The sequence below is a fragment of the Sminthopsis crassicaudata genome, chromosome 5 (genome assembly GCF_048593235.1).
Source record: "Sminthopsis crassicaudata isolate SCR6 chromosome 5, ASM4859323v1, whole genome shotgun sequence".
NCBI lineage: Eukaryota > Metazoa > Chordata > Mammalia > Dasyuromorphia > Dasyuridae > Sminthopsis > Sminthopsis crassicaudata.
In genome coordinates this window covers 103,309,142-103,331,018 of record NC_133621.1, presented here as the reverse complement: position 1 = coordinate 103,331,018, position 21,877 = coordinate 103,309,142, and the positions used below count along the sequence as shown (strand labels likewise).

The 21,877-nt window shown below is 36.7% G+C and overlaps 1 protein-coding gene across 4 annotated transcripts in view; it reads right to left on the bottom strand.

The window, feature by feature from the left end:
* ZC3HAV1 (zinc finger CCCH-type containing, antiviral 1) overlaps positions 1–21,877 on the bottom strand; it is an 89,196-nt gene that overhangs the window by 49,806 nt on the left and 17,513 nt on the right. For all 4 annotated transcript variants that reach the window (XR_012482296.1, XM_074267794.1, XM_074267792.1 and 1 more), the window contains exon 2: positions 3,008–3,143. Coding sequence is in view for 3 of the 4 variants with exons in the window: in XM_074267794.1 (XP_074123895.1) it covers positions 3,008–3,143 (136 nt within the window). In the remaining variant the exon portion in view is untranslated. The remainder of the gene's footprint in view (positions 1–3,007; positions 3,144–21,877) is intronic.

Below are 21,877 nucleotides of genomic sequence, written 5' to 3'. Positions count from 1 at the left end.
AAGAGTAAGGAAAACAGATTTTGGAGGAAATGGGATGAAACAGGATCACTTGAAGTAGAGGGATTGGGGTAGGAATAAGACCCCATCGTCATAGGGGTGTAGGAAGAGATGGGGCAGAAGGCTTCGGAGTGATAGGAGATGCAGATTAGGGGAGAAGAAAGACTTCATGGCAAAGAGCCTCCACTTTTTTCTTGGACTCATGAGACAAAGTTCTCAGCTGAGAGATTAAGGGAAAGGGGAACCATGGAAGATTTGAAGAGGGAAGAAAAAAATTGGAGAGTGGGATAATAAGTTAAAGGGAAATATAGCAGAATTATAAAATAGCAATAAGGGCCTAGTTGAGGTTGTGTAAAATAAAATCTGTAGCAGACCTATCAGAACTGCTTCATTCAGCAGTAAGCAAGAAGGCAGTGAGTGGTGGGTGCGGTCCAAGGCTAAGGCTTGGTACGTAACTGGCAATATGATAAGGAGGCTAGGGATTCAAGAGAGTAGGCCAGTGTAGAGTTGAACTGGTTCACCAAGGAGTCAAGATGGGGAAAAGAGGAGGGAGTACAGGGGAGACAACTTGGGAAGGAACTGAGGGGTCAAAGGATGGGAGGTCATGGGGCAGATGAAGAACGGGGTTACACAAGGGAAAATAGAGAAAGGAGAAAAGCCAATAGAGTATAGTTAAATAAGGGGTAAAATGTAATCTTCTAAAGGACAGGCTACACTGAAATTAGCAAGTAGAAAGGCAGTGTGGTGGAGTGGCAAGAGTATTTGAATACTGAATTGGAATAGGGAAAGACCCACCTAGACTCTGACACTAACTTGCTATGTGCCTTGGGACAATTTATTTCTGAGCCTCAGAAGTCTTCAAATTTATAACACAGGTATAATGATATTATGCACTACAATCCTTACAGGATATTGGGAGAAAAGCACTTAATAAGTTTGAAAGTTATACAAACCTGTCAATGGGCATTTATTAAGTGCCTACTATGTCCTGACCATGTGCTAGGTGCTTGGGAGAAAAACAGAACATAGTCCTTGTCTTCAGGAAATTTAGTCTGGCCGGCACAGACAAAAAGCAAGCTGGCATTTATGGCCATCATATTTTTGATTCTATAACCATCAAAAAAAAAAAAAAGTCACTAATCTCATTTTACAGAGGAAGAAAATGAGGCAACAGGAAGGTAATATAATTTACCCAAAGTCACGCTAAAGAGATAGGAAATGGCAAAGTCAGGTCATCTGTTTCTTAATCCAACACTCTTTTCCTTACATCAGAACATCAGTTTTCATGGAGGAGAATGTTAAGTCTTGAGCTTGAATCACTGAGCAGGACTGTAATCTAATTATCTCAAATCACTACCAGAGAAAAGTTCTAGAATCTTTGAAAAGATGAGGAGCCTCAGAATATGAGGTACTTTCCACCCATCTGTATACCTAGACGAAGTTCCCAACTGAATGCCTGCCATCTAGAGGAGGGGGTGGAGGGAAGGAGGGGAAAAACTCGGAACAGAAGGGAGTACAAAGGATAATGTTGTTAAAAAAAAAAAAATTACCTATGCATATGTACTGTCAAAGAAAATGTTATAATTATAAAAATAAAAAAAAAAAAAGTTCCCAACTAACTCAAGTGGGGGGGGGGGCAGCAGCAACAAGGCAGAGGCACGTGGCACCTGAGTGAATTAAATGACCATCAAAGAGGAGAATAGCCAAGAATATTTTACCACAAGCTCCATCCCACTTACTCTGCCACAAGCATTGCTAATGCAGTTTTTATTCCACAATCCCTAGTCAAAATACACTCAAATTTTTGTACAAGTGTCAGAGGTTGACAGATAGGAACATCTAGATCCTAATAAGAGGAAAAAAAGCAATTTTTAACAATAAATTAAGAATTAAGAAACCAGGTTCCTTTGATGATCTTGTCAGTGTCTTGTTATAAAATGGTTTAAAATGCTTACAATCTTATAAAGAACTCTGATCAGTGCAAAAATCAACTGAAGTGTCCAAGGACCAATGTAGATGGCATGACAGAGGGGTCAGAGACCTGAGGGAGGAGAATAAGACATTTTTTTTTTTTGGTACATAGCCAATTTTGAAACCTTTATTTTGCTTGACTACACATATGTTACAAGGATTTGGTTTTATTTTTCTCCAATCACTGTGATCATTCGGTCCTTTACTCATGAAGAAAACCGATGACATTGTGGGATGATGTCTTGACTTGCACAAAAATTGGGTGAAGCAGAGCTGCAAAAAGTCATCAGCCTCACTCTCTCTTCTAGTCATTGAAGTCCACTGGCAAGACAAAAGTCAAATTTCCCCAATGGGAGAGTAAGGGTACAAGGGAGAGAAAAGAGGTTTTTGTTAATTTTAAAAAAAGAACTTAAAAAATAAAATGCTTTGCAAATTATGTTTTTTTTAAAAAGTTCACTAACCCTTAACCCAATTTGTAATCATTGCCTTCAAAGTCTTTTATCATTCCCATTCATTCTTTTTCTTCCAATGGGACATTATTCATTCTCCTATCAATTTTCTTTGTTTCAATTGGGCTGTTTTGTTCACTGTCTTCTTCAGCCATTCCCTCCTGATCTATCATTTCTTTATCAATTTCTTTCCTAGGGGAAGATTTTTAAAGCTGCTGATTCTTCCTGTCTAAAGTAAGCCTTCCCATATAAAAGGCCAGGGTAAAGGGGAAGTCTTCCAGGATTACACCTGAGGAAAACCTTTCCTATTATATGCTCAAAGTAAGTGGACTCCTTTATCAGGCTTGGGGTAGGAAGGGGCAGGGAGTTCCAGGCTCATAAACAAGAGAACCTCTCCAAAGGAACTAAATTAAAACCAGGGATCCTTGACTATCGGGTCTCGCTCCAGCACCTCTGAGATGAACTTTTGGAGGAAGGATGCCACATAAATTTACTTTTTCCTTCCTAAACAATGCTTTCCTTAAAGCAACTCCCATCATTTCTACAAGGTAATGTCTGCTCAGGTTGGTGTGAAAAAAAGTGAGACTTACATCTGGCAGGAAAAAGGGGTCACTCTGGAGGAGGAGAACAGCCAACTCATTTTTGGAAAGTACAGAAATATCATGCTTTTTCAGGATTTTGATGTTCTTTTCTGAATGAATGTCATGGGAGTATTTGCAATAATTGCTGAAAAGAAAAAAAAAGAGAATTATCATCTTTAGTAGTAGTAGCAGGAGCAGCAGCAGCAGGTAGCATTTTTTATAGCACTTACCATATAGGCAGGCATACCTTACAAATATCATTCCTCACAATAACCCTGGGGAGAATAGGAGATATTCTCCTTTTTTCTTTGCAGTTGAGGCAAACAGGGATTAAATAACTTGCCCAAGTTAATTCTAATATAGCAATAATTTCATCTCTGTTATATGAAGCACAGAGAGAAGACATATCAGAGAAAGTTTAAGTAGCCAATATCCATCTGGCTCCTTGAGGACTTCTAACAGGAAATCCTGTAAAAATCCAACTCACAAAATTAGAATATGGGGATGAAGGGAGAAGAGGAAGGTATAATCTTTTCTATCATAGAAGAAATCATTTAATTTACAAAAGAAAGTACTCCTTTAAATAACTTCTCTGTGGAGGGAAAAAGGAGCCCCTGGAACTTATTAAAGATGAAGGGGTGACATACTTTTAGGAAAATCACTCTGATAAGTCAGGGGAAAATGAAGTTAAACCCAGGACTCCTTTGCTCAAGACTAAGGGCGCAGGGTAAGGCGCCATACTCAGAGGGAGTAAATGCATGGTTGAATCAACCTTGGGGTTTTTGTTTTGAATGCAATAGGACAGGGGATAGAAGCTATAACCACTACTGACATCTTAGTTTAGGCAAGTGCTCATGAACAGGAAGTTTCATGAGGGGAGAGACTTTGTCTTTTCTAACTTTCGTGTCCAAATCCCCACTATTAGAGATCTCCAAACAGAAGACTGGAAAGTCAGTCATAATCTCTCTGAAGGCCTCCGTGTAAAATGAGGTTGGACCAGGAGTCTAGCAGCTCTAACCTGAGGGACTTCAGGCCTTTTAGCCACCCAAGTCTGAACCTAAGAGTCTGGAAGTTTTCACAGCTGCCCCTGGGTGCTTCTGCTGGGTGGAGCTGTGATCAACTAAAGAACAGGAAATGTGCTGATTAGCCCAAAAGCTCATACAAGCTGTTCCAAGCTACTCCCTGCCACCCCCCAAGCTATATGGGAACTGTATGATAGGTATAGTGCCAGAAATAGTTTTGGAAACACAGCAGATTTTTAAGTGACTCCACCCCTATCTCTCATCAAACGCAAACTAATTTGCTACTAAAATTTCTTTCAATTTTACTTTTTAAAATGATGCTCCCTACACATCTAGTAACATTCAATTCTCTTCTTAGAAAAAAGTCTTCATGCACAGACATGATTCTATTAGTATTCAATATATCTTTGTTCCTTTTAATTTCTTAATCTAGATAATATTTTCCAACATAATTTTTGCCATCTTCTATTATCAATCTATAATTGATTATTTTTCCAATTGATTAGATCTGCCACCCTTACTTTAAAGCAGAGGTTTATCCTGTATATGTGTGTATCCTATGAATGGGGCAGTCTGGTGAAATTCTACGGACCGTTTCTCAGAATAATCTTTTCAAATGTACTGAGGGAAACGATTATTTCTCTCTCTCGTATTTAATAACTAAGGTTCTTCCCCTTTCACACTCCCTCATCTAAAAATCAGAGCTCATTTTGAGAGAAAAAGCTTGTATCTGTTCAAAAAGTAAAATTAACAATGTCATACTCAGGTCTGGGAAAACATGAATTTGCCTTTTTATCAAATTATGTAAATACATATGAATTTATGGCCAAAACTGAGTGATCAGTCATGTATTCAAGCCTGTAATAGAATAAGCCTACTTCTCATTATAATATTTATTCTAATTACTTGTTGACCAATTAAAGTCGATTTCCACTCTCAGATATACCCCTTTCTCAAAGGCTTTCTTTTTGTTTCAAAAGGTTAGGTCTTTTTGAGCATCAAGAGAACAACTGAGCCTTTTTAACCTACTTACTAGCAGTGGTTGATAAAATTGATTGTAATTTATCCAAAAACCTTGTGTCTCTTGAAAATCTTTGCTCTAGCCAGTATAAAATATAATAATATATTATACATATTACATAATGTGTGATATAATATAAAAAGAATTAAATTAAAAAGAATAAGTGATAAAACTATTTTTAAAAGTTTTCTAAACTCCTGCTTTAAAGAAACCCCAATAAGCTGGGAGAGTTGAGGGAGACAAGGAAAGAATGATAGTTACATTTTTGAAAGCATTTTTAAATTTAGAATTTAACACCAAATAAAATGGACATTTTTATATATACAGTAGAGCAGGAAGTACAAATCTCTTATGTACACTTTACTTTTCCTTTTCCAAATTTCATAAAATGTACAATTTATATCAGTGTCTGCCTTCTGAATTTGGAACTCAAAGTTTAAATAAAAAAGAAAAAATGTTAAAAAAAAAAAAAAAAAAGGACAAAAAAAAAAGATACCAGACACTAACTTTCATAAATATTTATTGACTGACTAAATCTTAATTCCTTGAAGGCAGAGAATCTTGAGTGGTTAAGATTTAGTCAGTCAATAAATATTTATGAAAGTTGTACTATATACCAAGCATGCCATATATGCTATGATATTTAAGGTAAACAACAGGAATATAATATATATTTTTTGAAAACAAAGTCACTTTATTATAAAATTTTTTGACAGTATATATGCATGAGTAATTTTTTTTAATAACATTATCAACAGGAATATAATATAATGCAAGGGAATGGGGAATGGGGGAGAGGGGTACCAGCTGGGGAAAATCAGGAAAGGCTTTATGGAAGAGATGGCTCCTGAAGAAAGATTCTACAGAGTATATTGGGAAGGATATTAAATTCTAGAAACTGTATTTGATCCTGGAGGTAATAAGGACCCTCCTGGAGTTTACTGAGACTGACCAGACTTTGGGACTATTGCTTTGGCAGCTATGCAGACGTGGAGAGGAAAAACTAAAGGCAGAGAGACCAAGTGGGGTATGCCAGAGGTGACAAACTCAAATAGACACTGGAGCCACTAACCATATATACAGAATCCTGCAGGCCACATCCTTTCTCTAGAAAGCACTGTTTTCTATAACCTATATCACATTGCTTGCTGTCTTAGGGAGGAAAGAGAAAGATGAGAAAAAATTTGGAACTCAAAATCTTACAAAGATAAATGCTAAAAAATTATCTTTACATGTAACTGGAAAAAATATTAAGTGAAAAATGTCTCTATATTTCTCTTTTTATTCATTTGTTTATATTGTTAAATATTTCTTAATTGCATTTTGATGTAATTTTAGCTGCACTGGGTGGTGTTCTGTAATTATGGGCTTGTGTGTTTCACATCTTTGGCGTAACCGAGGCAATGGAGCACGCAGGAGTTAATGAGTGCCCTAATTAGGGTGGTAGTCATGTTAGCAGGGAGAGACGGTGGACAGGAGAGATCTAGTAGGAGCAGAACTTAGCTTCTTTAAGTCCAGTGCCTTCTCTCTGTTTATCCTATATTTAGTTGATTTTATATATATTTATTTGCATGTTAGCTCTATTAAGATAGTATACAAAAACTGAGGATAGGATCTCTTTCTTTCTTTTTTCCTTCTTTCCTTTCTTTCTTTTTTTCCTTTGCCTCTAATTGTATCCTTAGCAATTAGCAAAGAGCCTGGACACAGCAAGCACTTAATAAACATTTTACCTTGCTTAGACTTGGCAATTAATTGGATACATGGGGAGGAGAAAGAGAGAGGAATCAAAAATGACTCTCAAAATGTCAACAAACAAAAGGTTTTCAAAAATAATGAGGAAGGTCAGAAGAGCTGTGATTAGTGGGTGAAAAGAACATAAATTCATAAACATATAAAACTTCATAGGTGCATGAACTTGGAGCCTGGAGCTCAATAAAGAATCTAATATTTTCTGCTACCTCATGAAGTTATCAGTTTCTATTGAGGGGAATTATTTTTCTATTATATTAATAATCAGGTATTAAAACCTTTTTCTTTTTATTTCCTTATGCAGGGATCACCCCTTATAAGTCAATCAGCCAGTCTATGAAGGACAAGACTGAAAGATGAAATTGTCCAGATCTTACAGGATTCCACACTCCTAGATCTTAGATGTGACTGTTCTATTTAGAATATATGTACAAAGAATCTAATCTAGGTGATTTCAAACCCAAAACATCAAATTTATGCCTTAGTATGCCCCCTTGCCTCATTGAAATTTAGGGTGACCCTGCTCATGAAGGAGAAATCCAACCCAAGTAGTCTGGGTGGAGATGGAGCCTCTTTCCAATTGGCTAGAGGTGGCTGAGCTCCACAGGCAAGCCGTGTTCTCAATAGGATGAGCTGAATTGTTAGCCCACCTCCTCATTAACTGCTCACCAACCAGGATTGATTTCTCCTATGAGGGTTATTCCCTTTCAAAAAAAAAATTTAAAGGCATTCAGCAGCATCTCCTTTAGTTGTCTCTGTTTACCAAGAAAAACCAAAGACCATCAATGTGTTGTTTATCAGATGATCTAATTAATAGATTATCAAATGCTCCCAAACCCAATCTCTCAGGTTTTTCATTCACAATTTGTTTATTTTTCCATCCATTCTGATTTTTCCTGTTTTCAGGGACTCTATAATATGCATGATGTTTAGGACTTTCTCCTCTAAGATACTCTCCTAACTCTCCCCTCTGTGGCTTTTCTTTCCATTTTTTATTAAACTCTCTTGCTACATTTCTTTTAAGGAAGCAGCTAGGTGGTACAGTGGATAAAGTACTAGTCTTGGTACCAGGGAGACTGATCTTTATGAGTCCAAATCCAGCCTCAGACATTTACTAGCCACGTGATCCTGAGCAAGTTACTTAACCCTATTTGCCTCAATTTCCACATCTGTAAAATAAACTGAAGAAGGAAATGGCAAACCATTTCATTATCTTTACCAAGAAAACCCCAAAAGGGGTCATGAAGAGCTGCAACACACAACAAAACAACAACAAAAATGGAGAAATATTAATTGCTTGTGGGTAAGCCAAGCCAACCTAATAAAAATGATATTACTGAAATTAATTTATTCAGTGATATAACAAATTACCAAAGGATTACTTAGTAGAACTAGAAAACAGTGGTAAAATTAATTGGGAGGCATAGAAGATTAGAAACTTGTGAGAAATGGTTTAAAAAGTAGAAGGAAGTATGGCTAGGAATATTAGAGCTCAAAGTATACTACAAAGCAGTAATTGTTTAAAACAAGGAATGGGGGAGAGCTCATGACCAAATATAGGATAGAGGATGACAGATGAAGTGATAATTTTGATTATGCAATGTTTTAAAAGTTCCTGTGTCAACATATCCAACAGAACTAGGATCATAAGGAAAAAGGCTAATGGGGAATGAAAATAAGTTTGTCTGATAAAGGATCTTTATGCTATATGAGAAGTTCTAAATGGGATGTCTGATGAAAAGAACATTTAGGAGAAAACTGGATGTCTTCAAAAATCTGAAAGGAGATCACCCACAAAAATGGATTTGTTCTGGGTTGGCTCCAGAGAACAGATCTAGATGGAATAGGTTTTCATTCGTTAGAGGTCTTCCATTAGAAATGAATGACTACTTCCAGAAGATACTGCAGAAGGGGAGGGAGATGTTGGTGGTGAAGGGGAGAGGATATCCAAAGATAGGTTAGATGATGGACACAATGTCCTTCGTGTTCCCTTCCAACTCTGACATTCTGTGATGCTGAAAGTTTACCTACGTGATTTCATCACAGTCCTATGTGGTAGGTAATGCAAATATTACTATTGTTAATAAACAACTGTTATTGGTTGAAAAGGGAACTGCAGCTCTGTAGCAAATGAATCATTTTCTGAAGGGAACAAAGATGTTCAGCTAATAGCTCTTCAATGGCTGTCAGGTCATCAAAACCATTTGGTGCTGGCTAAGAAATGGTAGTCAATCACTGAAACAGGTTGGGTTCCCAAGATACAACAGTCAATAACTACAGTAATCTAGTGCTTAATAAAACCCAAAGACCCCAGCTTCTGGATTAGAACTCACTATTTGACAAAAATTGCTGGGAAAACTGAGAAATAGTATGGCAGAAATTAAGCACTGACTAATACCTAACACCGTATACTAAGATAAGGTTGAAATGCGTCCATGATTTAGATATAAAGAGTAATGCCATACACAAATTAGAAGAACAAAGGATAGTCTGTGGGTTCTCTCTCTCTCTCTCTCTCTCTCTCTCTCTCTCTCTCTCTCTCTCTCTCTCTCTCTCTCTCTCTCTCTTTCTCTCTCTCTCTCTCTCTCTGAAGGAAGGAAGGAATTTATGGCCAAAGAACTAGAGTATATTACGAAATGCAAAATGCAAAATTTTTATTATACTAAATTTTAAAAGTTTTTGAACAAACAAAATATCTAAGCATCCATGAATAGAAGGGAAGCAGAAAACTGGGAGAAAAAAACTTTACACTCCAAGAATTCTGATAAAGGCCTCTTTTCTAAAATATATGGAGAATTGACTCAAATTCATAAAAATAGAAGCTATTCTCCAATTGATAAATAATCAAAGGATATGAACAATTTTCAGATGAAGAAATTAAAACCATTTCTAGTCATATGAAAAAATACTCTAAATCACTGTTGATCAGAGAAATGCAAATGAAAGCAACCCTGAGGTAGCACTTCACACCTCTCAAATTAGGTAACATGACAGGAAAAGATAATAATAAATGCTGGAAAGGATGTGGGAAAACTCTGATACATTGTTGGTGGAGTTGTGGACTGATCCAACCATTCTGAAGAGCAATTTGGAACTATGCCCAAAGGGCTATCAAACTGTGCATAGCCTTTGATGCTGTAATGTCTCTACTAGGCCTGGATCCCAAAAGATCATAAAAAAGGGAAAAGGACCTATGTGTGCAAAATATTTGTGGCAGCCCTTCTTGAAGTGGCAAGAAACCAGAAAATGAGAGGGTGCCCATCAAAAAAAGAGAATGAATAAATTATGGTATATGAATGTTATGAAATGTTATATATATATATATATATATATAATATGATAATAAACTCTGACAGGCGTGGCTCTTTCCAGCAATGAAGTGATTCAAGCCAATTCCAGGGAGATTTGTGGTAGAGAGAGCCATCTGTCCCCAGAGAAGGGACTGTGGGAACTGAGTGTGGATCAAAGCATTGTATTTTCACCTCTTTTGTTGTTGTTAGCTTATATTTTGTTTTCTTTCTCATTTTTCCCCTTTTTGATCTGATTTTTCTTGTGCAGCATGATAAATATGGAAATATGGATAGAAGAATTGCACATGTTTAATATATTGGGTTACTTGTCTTCTAAAGGAAGGGTGGGGGAAAAGGAAAGAGAAAAATTCGGAGCAAAGTTTTACAAAAGAGTTGAAAACTATCTTTGCATGTATTTTGAAAATAAAAGGCTATTATTTAAAAAAAATAAAAGATATGGCTGTCACCTAATAGTACAACCCCAACATAGGAGGGGCATTCTGATATATAACATATGGCATACCACATGGAAATCACCATAGAATCAGAACAGCTTGGCTTTTGGATTCTAGCCACAATGCCTTCACCTCTTGAGGTCCTCTCCCTCAGCCCCTATCCACTCCACTGCACTCTCTTCCTAAAAGATCTCCTGCCTCCCTCCATGTTTTTAATGACACTCACTTTCAGAGAGCCCACTGAAGCTGATTATCAGGGTCTACTCATAGAAGTGAACAATATAGGCCTCTGCTCTAATATCCAAGACCAACCACATTTACAAAAGGGTCTGTCAAGGTTTTGCACTTTCACTCTGAACAATCTCCTCTCTTCTTAAGGCCTCATGCCATGAATGAATTTAAAACAGGGATTATAAAGCCCACCTGACAAGGAAAATAAGGTCTAGAATGGTAAAGTAGCTTTTCTAATGTCCCAGAGTAGAATAGAGACAAAATCCAAATTTAGATGTTCTGATTCTAAAAATAACCAAAAGTAAAAATATATCTATATATCTATCTACATATACATATATATGCAACATATAATTATTTTGTGTATTTATATTCTTAATTTTAATTTATTTAAAGTATTTAATATACTTAACTATAATTATTTACATTTTGGTCACATTTAATTATTTATATATTTAAAGTATTTTCATATGGCTTAAATATATTCATTATTAAATTTCTAAAAGCACTATGAGCACCTTAAATGACAGCAGAAAAGGAAGGTCACTTCTAGAGCGGAGGTTCTCAAAATTCAGTCAGAGATCCCTAAGGGAACCCAAACTAAGGTCAAATCTCTTTTCCCACGAATATGAAAAACATTTTAAGTCTGAATGCAGCAAATAACAATAGATGAACAATGACCTGTTTTAACTGCCTGCCAGAAATCCTTACAAGCTGAAGTTTTGCTTTAACCTCTGCAGAGGACTTAATGTTTTATCCCTTCCAACTCTGCAGTCCAAGGGTTGAGGAAGGCCAAAGCTAATTCCTCTCCTCTGGCTCAGGCAATAAGAGAACATTTCAAGTTCTTTTTGCATTCTTCCTTCTCTCGTTATGGAAAAAGAAGATTCCTGTATAAAGTTCACCAATGATATTTATTGGGAACAAAGTAAAGTCTAAAACTGGGGATAGATTGAGGAAAGTGATTGAGGATAGAAAAGAAAAAAAATCAATATTTGTTTTGAATGTTTACAGAGAACTTAACTTTGCCCTTCTCTGTGGTCCTATGTGAAGATTAGAAAATGTATTAAGGTAATGATAAAGGTAAATTTCATTTATAATCTCTGGATACATTTTCCTTGCTTTCCGAAAGCAACAAATGAAGGCAGTGTAAATATACACATATATAAATATACAAAAAATACAAAACATATGTAATATATTGAAATTAAATGACTGATTTTTTCAAAAATGTATTTCTTTTAATATGTATTATATACACAGAAAGAAACAGAGAGAGAGAGAGAGAGAGAGAGAGAGAGAGAGAGAGAGAGAGAGAGAGAGAGAGAGAAGGAAGGAGGGAAGGAGGGAGGGAGAGAGAGAGAGAGAGAGAGAGGGAGGGGGAGAGAGAGACAGAGACAGAGAGAGACAGAGACAGAGAGACAGAGAGAGAGAGAGAGAGAGACAGAGACAGACAGAGAGACAGAGAGAGAGAGAGAGAGAGAGAGAGAGAGAGAGAGAGAGAGAGACAGAGACAGAGACAGAGAGACAGAGACAGAGACAGAGACAGAGACAGAGACAGAGAGACAGACAGAAAATATATCTAATTGCTTGATGAGGTTCGGGAGAGCAACTATTGATTGGAAAGGCTAGATTCAAAGATTATAACAAATTCGCTTCTGGTTGTTCTCCCTGCCAAAAGATACCTTTATTCATGAGAAAAGGTCATGACAAAATCCAAAGGTGATTTGAAAAGTGATGTGGTTTAGAAAGGGGTGATTTTTATGAACAGAAGGAAGGGGGAAGAAACTGGAAAGAGTTGAGGAAATGATTGATGGACAGAATCAGGTAGGAGTTGAGGAGAGGATCTCAGACTAGATGATCTGATTAAGGATTTAATTAAGGGAGAGAACATAACTACTGAATTTTTTTTATTATTCTATTTATACAGAATGAAAAAGAAGTGTGCTTCAGAAATAGAAAATCAGTCACTTAATTTCAATTCAACAAACATTTCTCAAATCTAGTCAGTACAAACCACTGTATTAGGGGCCCATTACACCACCAGTCCAGATCCCATTCATAAGTGCTGACTAAAATGCGATCCCAAAACAAAAAGAAAAATAAGACAAAGAACAAAGCAAGTTCAAAGGAAGGCAGGTGTTTTAAAAGTGAATCTCTAAAAGACATTGTAAATTGATAACACTTAACAGAACCAATGCAACAGAATGTAGTTCTATTCAGTCATTTTTTTCAGTCTTCTCTGACTCTTCTTGACCCTTTTGGGGTTTTTCTGGAAAAAATACTGGAAGAGTTTGCCTTTTCCAGCTCACTGAGGCAGACAGGGTTAGGTGATTTGCCCAGGGTCACACAGCCAGTAAGCGTCTGGATTTGAATTCATGAATATGAGTCTTCCAATACCAAGCCCAAAGCTTTGCCCGCTGTGCTGCCCAACTACCTCCCAGGAGGAACAAGAGTGATCCCGTTTGAGGTTTTCTTCTTACATTTCAGATGTCCAAGGACCATCCATCAGCTAGTCTATCCGTCAGATATTTAGCACCTACAATGCACCAAGAGCTGACATGTATAGACTGAAATGTCCAACGGGCAATTCAAACACGAAAATTCACTTTATTTGTGGACTCCACCTCAATTTCCCCTCTCCTTTGATACCTCTCTTTGCAAATCAAACTTCTTTCTCTTTTTTCCCTCATTTCTTAGTTTTCTCTTGCCTATGATCATCACCTGTTTGTGTAATTTCCAACTATTGCAGAGACTTTGTTCTGGCGAAGGGCAACTGGGACTGGAGTCAGGAAATAAGAACCTTCTTCGTGAGCCCAAGTCCAGCCTCCTCATCCTTAGAAGAATTTGTTACATAATAAGGGCTTTAAAAAAAATGCTTCTTGATGGATTGACTCTACAATCCAGTGAACTTGGCCTTTGGACTATTTTTTATATATCTTAAAAGCTTTCTTCAAGACTCAACTCAGCCCTCCTGCCCCATTCTACATGAAATCCTTTTCTAATTTTCTCCAACTACTAATATTATCCACCCCAAATCAGCTTATTTCAGTTTTGTATGTATTTTGTATATACCTCCATGGGTACATAATATCTCCCTCAGTCTAATTCAAGATTCTTGGAGCAGCACATGTTCACTTCTGGCTTTTTATCTCCAGTGCTCACCTGCAAAGCAGGCACTTAATAAATGTCTATTGCTAAATGGGTTGATTTTTTTTTTGAGACAACAAAGTGTAAATAGCTCATTCAACTCAACATGGTATATATTTATTAAGTACCTAATACATACTAGTGATGGAAGAAGAAAAGGGGGAAGCAGAGGAGGAGGGAGAGGAGAGCTTATTTCCTACTAGAAAGGAATATTACAAACATTCTCACAAATTAGGAAGTACGCTGTGTACACAGACAAAATAATACAAAATTATTTCAAGAGGGAAAGAATGCTAGCAACTAGGAGAATCAAGAAAGATCCACAGAATTTGGTACCTGAGATGTAGTTCAAAAGAAACTAAGAATTTTTTAAGGTGGAATTGAAGAGGGAGATAATTCTGGATGACAAGGGGACCATCCAATAAGAGAAGAAAAGAGATTAAAGAAATTGGAGTAGGTATGCCTCTTTGCAAATGATATGATGATATACTTAGAGAACCCTAGAGAATCAACTAAAAAACAATTAGAAATAACTTTAGCAAAGTTTCAGGATACAAAGTAAATTCACAGAAATCATCAGTATTTTTATACATTATCAACAAAGTCCAGCACCAAGAGATATAAAGAGAAAGCCCATTTAAAATAACTATCAATAGCATAAAATATTTTGGAATCTATCTGCCACAGCAAACACAAGTACAAAACACTTTCCGCACAAATAAAGTCAGATGTAATCAGTTGGAAAAATATCAAGTGTTCATGGGTAGGCCAAGAGAATATAATAAAAATGACAATACTACCTAAATTAATCTATTTATTTTGTGCCACACCAATCAAACTCCCAAGAAACTATTTTACTGACCAAGAAAAAGTAATAAAGTTCATCTGGAAGAACAAAAGGCCCAGAATTTCAAGGGAATAACTGAAAAAAAAAATGCAAATGAAGGTGGCCTTGCTGTGCCAGACCTTAAACTATAATATAAAGCAGCAGTGGTCATCAAAACCATTCGATACTGAACAAGAAATAGAGTAATCAATCAGTGGAATAGATTAAGTACACAGGACAAAATAGTAATGACAATAGCAATCTAGTGTTTGACAAATCCAAAGGCCCCAGTTTTGGGGACAAGAATTCACTACATGACAAAAACTTCTGGATAAATTGCTAATTAATATGGTGGAAAGTACATTGACCCACACATAACACTGTATATCAAGATAAGGTTGAAATGAGTTAATGTTTATAATTTATTATATAAACTATAAATAAATTAGAAGAACATAGGATAGTTTACCTCTCAGATCTGTAGAGAATAAAGTTGTGACCAAAAAAGAACTAGAGATCATTACTGAACACATAATAGATAATTTTGAGTATATTAAGTCAAAAAGGTTTTGGATAAACAAAACTAATGCAGACAAGATTAGAAGAGAAGCAATAATATGGGAAAACATTTTTACATTCAAGGGTTCTGATAAAGGCCTCGTTTCTAAAATATATAGAGAATTGAATCAAATTTACAAGAATTCAAGTCATTCTCCAATTGATAAATGGTCAAAGGATATAAATAGATAATTTTCAGATGAAGAAATTGAAACTATTTGTAGTCACATGAAAAGATGCTCCAAATAACTATTGATCAAAGAAATGCAAATTAAGACAACTCCGAATACCACTACATACCTCTTAGATTGGCTAAAATGACAGGAAAAGATAATGACAAATGTTGGATGGGATGCGGGGAAAACTGGGAACTGATACATTGTTAGTGGAATTGTGAATGGATCCAACCATTCTGGAGAGCAGTTTGGAACTATGCTCAAAAAGTTATCAAACTGTGCATACCCTTTGATCCAGCAGTGTTTCTACTGGGCTTATATCCCAAAGAGATCTTAAAGAAGGGAAAGGGACCTATATGTGCAAGAATGTTTGTGGCAGCCCTCTTTGTAGTGGACAGAAACTGGAAACTGAGTGGATGCCCATCCATTGGAGAATGGCTGAATAAATTGTGGTATATGAATGTTATGGAATATTATTGCTCTGTAAGAAATGATCATTAGGATGAATACAGAGAGGCTTGGAGAAACTTGCATGAACTGATGCTAAGTGAAATGAGCAGAACCAGGAGATCATTGTACATGACAACAATAAGATTATATTACAATCAATTCTGATGGACGTGGTTCTCTTCAACGATGAGATGATTCAGACCAGTTCCAATTGTTCAGTAATGAAGAGAATCAACTATACTCAGAGTGAGGATTGTGGGAACAAAGTGTGGTTCACAACACAGCATTTCCACTCTTTCTGTTATTGTTTGCTGCATTTTTGTTTTCCTTCTCAGGTTATTTTTACCTTCTTTCTAGATCCGATCTTCCTTGAGCAGCAATTAATTGTATAAATATGTATACATATATCATATTTAACATATACTTTAACATATTTAACATGTATTGGATTACTTGCCATCTAGGGGAGGAGGTGGGGATAAGAAGGGGAAAAGTTGGAACACAAGGTTTTTCAAGGGTCAATGTTGAAAAATTATCCATGCATATGTTTTGAAAATTAAAAACTTCAATGAAAAAAAAAAGACCATTCCTGCAAAGGCAAAAACAAAAGCTAAAAACAGGATCAAGGAACACACATTCACTTGGGGATCACTGAGCCATAACAGAATTCACCATTACATTCTTACATCAAACAAACCAAGCAGCCCCACAGGATAATGGTAAAAGACTTCCAGGGACCAGAGCCATTGTCTGCTTGACATAGCATTTGACAACAAGGCAGGGTCACTGCAGAAAAGCCCAAGGAAAGAAATTTTTCAAGCCAGGTAGAAAAGGCTCTTCTTTATTTGGTGATCTTTCTAGTGCACAAATTCAGGATGGCTAATGGAAGCTGGATCACCTCTTGTCAGAATCAAGTTTTAAGCGGAAGATCAATGGAATAGGTGTCCATTAAGCTCCTTTTCTTTTGCCAAATGCCTTACAAATATTATCTTAATTAAATGACCACAAGAAGTCTTTTCAGTTCTGCAGCTTTAATATTATTGTTCTATGACTTCCAAAAGTTCATGGCTATCAAGTCCAAGGTAAGAGAGGGGATTGTAGAGTACTTGCACACCAGAAGATTAGAAACATCCGAAGAGGGAGAAGCCACCCTTTTATACACTTAGGGTTACTATATACAGAACCACTATGGGGAAAATCAGATTAACCTACTGGGGCTGAAGCAATCTAAATACTCTGCCAAACTAAAATCTACACTAAATATACATTAGTTGTAATCCTAGAATTTAACCAAGCAGCTAATTTTAAGGTAAAAACAAAAACAAACAAAAACACAAATGCACTTAAGAAAAACTCAGGCAGGCAGGAGAGACAAAAGAACTAAAAAAGATTAAAATTTAGTTATAGCTACACCTGCATACAGCCACTGCTCAGACGAGTCCCTAGGCTGAAGGTCCTAGAATTAGGGCACCTGGAATTGGGCCTCTGACATATAATGGAAAAAGGGGAAAGACCCTGGCTAACTCACTTAACCTCGAACCTTCCCAGGCAAGTTGAGAAGAATCTAAATGGCCGAACAGTTTGGGATCTTCCTAGATATTACTGAAATCGTCTCACTAATGGGTCATGCATTGTTCTAAGCAGTGGCAATACAAAAAAAAAAAAAAAAAAGCAAAAACAACAAAACAAAAGGCCCTGCCCTCAAGAAGTTTACATTCTAATAAAGAAGGCATATATGTATTATCTGTGTCCTCCTAGCCAAATCACTAGGATTCAGTTTCCTTATCTACAATGAGTTTCCTTAACTATAATATGAGGTCTCTTTCAGTTTTCAAACTGTAATTTCTGTTGTGTTTCAGTCATTTCAGTCATATCTAATTCTATGTGATTCCCTCTGGAATTTTCATGCCAAAGATATTGGGAAGGTTTGCAATTTCCTTCACCAGATCATTTTACAGATGTGTAAACTGAGACAAGCTGGGTTAGGGGACTTGACCAAGGTCATTGTCTGACTACCACAGGTCTTCCCAGTTCCAGATCCAGTACTCTATCCATTGCACTCCAAGGTGCTTCATAGTTCTAGGATGCTATGATCCTGCTCCATGCCTGAATTTCATTATCCATAAAATGAGAAGAGAGAATGATAGCCTTCTTTCTAGCTCAACCTATCAGCCAATTTAAGCTGGCAGCTGCTCCACAGTTTGGGTCTTAGTTATAGAGGGTACTGAGTAGCTAAATGACATTCTATAATCAGAGCTACTGTGCATCAGAAGCAAGACTCAAACCCAGCTCTTCCTGCTCCAAAACCAATTCTCTACCAACTGCCTTGCTGCCTCTTGGTTCTTTGGAATCAATGACAACATGGAAAAGCAATTAAATCAATCTTGAAAAGTAGGAGAAAACATACAAATCAACAAAGTAAGGAATGGAAATGGAGGCTATTCAACTAATTCACTCCTTCAATATGTCAGGAATTTACAATTTCATGGCACCAATGAAGACCACAACCTTTTCCAGACTTTAGGAAAAGGTCTTCCTCAGCAGAGATAGTCAACAAAATTCAGCAATCAGTGGTCAACCCTCTGATGATAATTGTATCTAAACTTGTCCTTCAATAATGGCCAGAGTGCATGCTGATCTCTCTTGGAAGAGTTTCCAGGTTTTTAGGATTCATCAGAGCTTTGCCCCCAGAAGAGAACAAAGATTTTAAAAATTCAGCTATATGATAAGAACTGCGATAACTAAGTGAAGATGAAACCCAAACTGAGGCAGGAAGGCATGGAGCACACGCCTCTAATAAGAAACAGGAAAAGTTAATAAATTACTATCACTCATTTCCAAGCACTTTATCCTGGAGAATTTTTCCAAATTAAAAAAAAATAGAAAAATATTTTTATTTTGCATAAAATTACATAAAATAACATTTCCCAATTTAGTTTAGAAAACAATTACTATCTAATACACACACATAAATTCTACTAATATCTCACTTCATTTTAACAGAATAAAACACAGAATTATCTGTTTTGCCCAGCTGGAGTCAGTACCTCAGAATGGAAGACTGATGAAATACAAGAAAACTACCTACAAAATTTATCACATTAAAAGGAAAAACAGTAAGAATAATGATTAAAAAACTGTGCATACTCTTTGATCCAGCAATGTTACTACTGGGCTTATGTCCCAAAGAAATCTTAAAGAAAGGAAAGGGACCTGTATGTGCAAGAATGTTTGTGGCAGCCCTCCTTGTAGTGGTCAGAAACTGGAAACTGAGTGGATGCCCCTCAATTGGAGAATGGCTGAATAAATCGTGGTATATGAATATTATGGAATATTATTGTTCTATAAGAAATGACCAACAGGATGATTTCAGAAAGGCCTGGAGAGACTTACATGAACTGATGCTGAGTGAAATGAGCAGGACCAGAGATCATTATATACTTCAACAATAATACCATATGATGATCAATTCTGACAGACGTGACCCTCTTCAACAATGAGATGAACCAAATCAGTTTCGATAGAGCAGTAATGAACTGAACCAGCCACACATCTGGGAGATGACTATGAACCACTACATAGAATTTTCAATCCCTGTATTTTTGTCCACCTGTATTTTTTATTTCTTTCACAGGCTAATTGTACACTGTCTCAAAGTCCGATTCTTTTTGTACAGCAAAATAACTGTTTGGACATGTATACATATATTGTACTTAAACTTATACTTTAACATATTTAACATGTATTGGCCAACCTGCTATCTGGGGAGGGGGTGGGGAGGAGAGAAAAATTAGAACAAAAGGTTTTGCAACTGTCAATGCTGAAAAATTACCCATGCATATATATTGTAAACATAACGCTATAATAATAATAAAAAAAAAAGAATATGATTATCTCCAAGGAAGATTTCTCAGAAGGTATTCAATGAAATTTAGTATCCATTTTATCAAAATAATATGAAAATTAACAAGAGGATTTATTTTAATACATAAATTGGTTTATCAGGGGATCCAAGAAAGTTACATAAGGCTGAAAAGGCATGGAGGACATGTTTGCACTGATAAGGTACATGGTAGTATTGGCTAATGATAAACCATTTAAGGGGCAGGCCTGCAAGGTGCTTTACAAAACAGTGTTTGGGGCATTTCGATCCCAGCTAAGATCCCATAAGAAGCCTCTGGGAGTTCCCCATAATGCCCAGTTCATCCAAGGGCAGAAACGACAATCTCCAGTGTATCACACATTATCTCTCGTTTACTGGACACAGTTATTTACAGACCATCTAGGTCCTTCAGTCCCAGCCCTCCCTCCCCAGGACAGGAGAGCAGACCTGCAGCTGGGAATGTCCCTGGCGATGGTTTTATGCTGGAGATAAGGAGTTTCAGGAAATTTTCTATAGGTCAAACACAGAGGCAGTGCCGGAACATGGTCTCTCTGAGTCCCGGGCACTTTTCATACTGTCCTACCTACCTGCTGCCTCTCATTACCAGATGCATGGACCTGGACAAGTGACAATCTCTTGAGCCTTAGTTTATCAAATGAAGAGAATTTTACATGCTTTATTTCTCTTTCCAAACATCTCTCAGATTTAATGAGAGGTCAAGAGCAAGTCACCTAAATTCTTTTATCTTCAGCTGTAAAAAGAGAGTGATAATATCAGCCTAACCTGGGGCAGTGGATCAGAGTGCCAGGCCTGGAGTCACACTACAAATCAGACACACACCAGCAGTGTCTCCCTGGAGAGTCACTTCCCTTGGTCTGTCTCAGTTTTCTCGTCTGTAAAGTAAGCTGAAGAAAGAAATGACAGCCCCCTATATCTTTACCAAGAAAACCCCAAATGGACTAACAAAGAATCAGACATGCCAGAAACCACAACAAAAATTATTTTCTTTTCTCACAGAGTTATTGAGGTTCAAATTAGGTAAAATATATTAAATATTCTGCCAACCTTGAAGCAATTATTTGTCAGTTTTTTTATTTTTTTTTAAATTAAATTACTAATTTATTAAGTAACTGCTATGTGCCTTATGAGGTACTAAGCACTAGAGATACAAAGGGGAAGTTCGTAGTGTAACGGGGAGACAACAGGTAGACCATTATATACAAGGGAGATATATTGACACATATATATGTATCATATATATATTTAATATATTATCACAAACATACATTATATGTATATAAACATAAAATTACATATAACCTATATTAATATGCAGTATTATTATACATTATATTTTACATATAATATATAATATTCTTCTTTTGGAATTGCTCTTAGGACCGATAGCTCATGATTTTGATTATTTACTTGCTCCAATTTATCTTGTATGGAACATCTCAGGAGATATAATAACGATGCTACTAACAGTTTCCAATCCAACTCTCCTTTGGTATATAATTTTATATATGTGTGTGTCCAGTTCTAAATTAATGTTCTCATGATTATGTTTATATACGTGCATATATACCTGTATGTGGCCCTCTCCTTTCAGGAAGCACAAATGAGGCTTCCTCAACACTGGGCCACGTAGTATTCCTTTTCACTTTTTGGGAGGAAGGAAACTGGGTCTGTGTAACTTGCTCAGGCTGAAAGTATAGGAGCTACTCACAGGCCCAGTCCTATTACTGATTGATCAGTGTGAGACCTGTAATCTACTCTATTTCTGATCTGGCCTGGTTCTCCCCAGCTCCCCATTCCTAGCTCACCAGACTGCTATTTAAGACTTGGTGCACTCACCCAGGTGGCTTGGTCATGTTTCATCTCAGAACTCCCAAGTTCAAGACATGGACCAACCTCAGTTTTCCTGCTAGCTGGGATCACAGATGGGTACCACCATATGGCCACACGGCAAATCTAAAGGCACAGGATGATTCCATGTTTTACACACATAACCCCTCCCTCCCTCACTGTGCATAGACACACACAAATACCCATAGTGTCCACAAAGGAA